Below are 2490 nucleotides of genomic sequence, written 5' to 3' on the forward strand. Positions count from 1 at the left end.
CATCAGTAAATGTTTTAAGTCCACTTCACTTTCAGCAAGCAAGGTTGTATCATCTGCATATCGCAGGTTCTCTTTATAGTGACTCACACATACACCATAGTTCATTCAGGCAGAAGAAGCCAGTTAGAAACCAGCTGTTGTCTGGACTGGACTCTGACTCAGTGTGTCACACAGGACTATGTGCCAGAGGTTTCCAGTGGCTGCTTTTTGGCAGGTAGATTGCTAGCCTTTCTTCTAAGGCCCCTCTGGGTGGCCTTGAATTCCTGGCCTTTTGGTTTTGAGTGTGGGAACCACTTTTGCTCTCTGGGACCTACTTAGCCAGTGAAGGGATTTCTGACTTTGGAGGTGTAAGAAGGGTGTGGGGGCTGGGTCTGACCTCTTCTGACTTCATGAGAGGGGAGCAGAATCAAAGCCAACATCACCCAAGGCTGATTCCTGTGGGGCTGAGGTCAGACCTGCCTCCACTCTTCATTACGAATTCGGACACCAACCATCCCTCCCACAACACTCTCTGATGGGTTTGATCATTCATTGCAGAGGCCACACAGAACTCGCTGAAAACACTCACAATTATAGGGTTTATTAGGAAAGTTAACAGGGTGCAATTCAGGATACAATTATTCTAGTCTCTGGTCTTTGGCCTCTGTCCTGCTCAGGCAATATGACAAACAACTTCAGCACCGCTGATAAATGCCCACAGGGCACTCCATTCCATCGGAAGCCTCAGCCCCAAGGCACTCGGCTCTCTCTCCGTGCATGGGTTGGTGCCCAAAAGCACTCAACTTCCCTTGCTCGGTGGGCCATGAAGCCCAACGCTCCATCTCATGCTCTGGCTCTTGGTTCTACTGCTGCCGCTTCTCTTTGGTGCCACAGGTCTCCATCTCCTGGATGCAGGAACTTCTGACCACAGAAGGACACACTCCACTTCTGATAGTGAGACCCCTGCTCTGGCTTCTGAGAGGGCTCATCTACAATCCAGTGGGATGGCAAAGCTGGCCCATCCCCACAGTAGGCACTGTTAACAATCACTCACAACCGAATCGTATAATCCCCACCTTCTGTCACCCACCAGGAGAAGAGGAAATGCAGCCAAATGTGTGGTTTGATGGGGTTACAAGTCGCGGCCCCACAGGAAGGGTCTATGCTGCATTTCCCAAGCAGGTCTCAAGCAGAGAACTTCTGTGCTGTGCCTGGTACTGTAAGCCAGTGTTTCCCAAATGCAGTAGCAATATCAGCCTAGTCCAGCTTGGGTGATGTGGGAGGGACAGAGCCCCTCAGCACCTGGCTGTTGGTGGGGCTCACATCACAGTCTGCTCCATCTCCCCTCACCATGACACCTCAGAAACCCTCCTTCAGAAATCCAGGCAAGTCCTTAGCATGACCTCAGTTCCATCACCTGAAGGACCACTCAGGAGTTGGGTGGGATGAGCCTTGGAGGTCCCCACTGAATGGGAAAGGTGGCCAGGATGGTCCCCAAGGGGAAGGGAGAGATAGCTTTCCTATGCTTTTCCTGGAGATGGAGAGGAAGACTCCAAGGGGCAGGCCTGACCACCCACTGCCCACGAGGTCACCTGAGTGAGAAGTCTCAGCTCTGCTGGGGTCTTCCAAGCTTTCTGCCCCACCCAGGTCCTGTTGTCTCAGCAATGACTGTGCTGGGGGAAGAAATGGCACCTAAAGATGTGTCCATGCTGGTACCGAGCACCTGTGATGATGTCATCACTGGTGTGGTTCAGTCTGAGCTGACGCTGACCCCTCCAGGTGTGCCTGATCAGATCACACCCAACTACAGACGAGAGTCGGAGAGAGACCACATTGCTGACTTTGGAGACAGAGGCGTGGTCAGCCCCTGGGAGCTGGGAGAGACCAGAAAACAGCCTCCCAGACCCAAAAGGACCCAGCCCTACCCCAGCAGCTTGACTGGGACCCTGTGTCAGAGAGCTGAGAGAAAAGTGTGTTGTGACAACCGGTGTTCATAGGGGGCACTTCCTGGGGCTGTCCCCACTTCCTCTGGGTCTGGGTTCGGGCCCAGTTCTGGCCATTCCGTGGATCCACAACCTTTAGTCCTTCAGCAACCCTCATGGGCCTGCCTTGCTCAGTGTGGGTTCAGGGAGATGCTGGGAGTGTTGAGACCTGCTCTCTGTGTTCTGGCCCCATGGGGCTCTGCTCTCGGCTCTCCTTTCTTGGGGGTACTGAGGTCCCTCTGATTATATCTTAAAAGATATTGATTCAAGATGCACCCCAATCCTGTACACTGCCTCCGGCCTCATTGACATCATGGGTAGATTTGAACAGCCAATCATTTGGTTCGCTGTTGAGCATGTTAACCATTTGTGTTGTATAGGAAGCCCCTCCTTCATCCATGGTTGTTTTAGAGGTAGGATCAAAACGGTGACTTTTGAAGTCTTGAAGAAATCCAGAGTCATCACAAAAAGCCTTCATCTCTGGATCACTTCATGGCCAGCTGCCATACCTGGGCAGCAGGGTACAGTT

General features: G+C 52.4%; 1 protein-coding gene across 1 annotated transcript in view; it reads left to right on the forward strand.

The window, feature by feature from the left end:
* The window catches only part of LCN6 (lipocalin 6), a 13481-nt gene extending 11505 nt beyond the window's left edge, over positions 1 to 1976 (forward strand). The window contains exon 7 of the mRNA XM_006863802.1: positions 1627 to 1976. Coding sequence (XP_006863864.1) covers positions 1627 to 1976 — 350 coding nt within the window. The remainder of the gene's footprint in view (positions 1 to 1626) is intronic.
* The last annotated feature ends 514 nt before the right edge of the window (positions 1977 to 2490 follow it).

The sequence above is a fragment of the Chrysochloris asiatica genome, unplaced genomic scaffold (genome assembly GCF_000296735.1).
Source record: "Chrysochloris asiatica unplaced genomic scaffold, ChrAsi1.0 scaffold00056, whole genome shotgun sequence".
Classification (NCBI taxonomy): Eukaryota; Metazoa; Chordata; class Mammalia; order Afrosoricida; family Chrysochloridae; genus Chrysochloris; species Chrysochloris asiatica.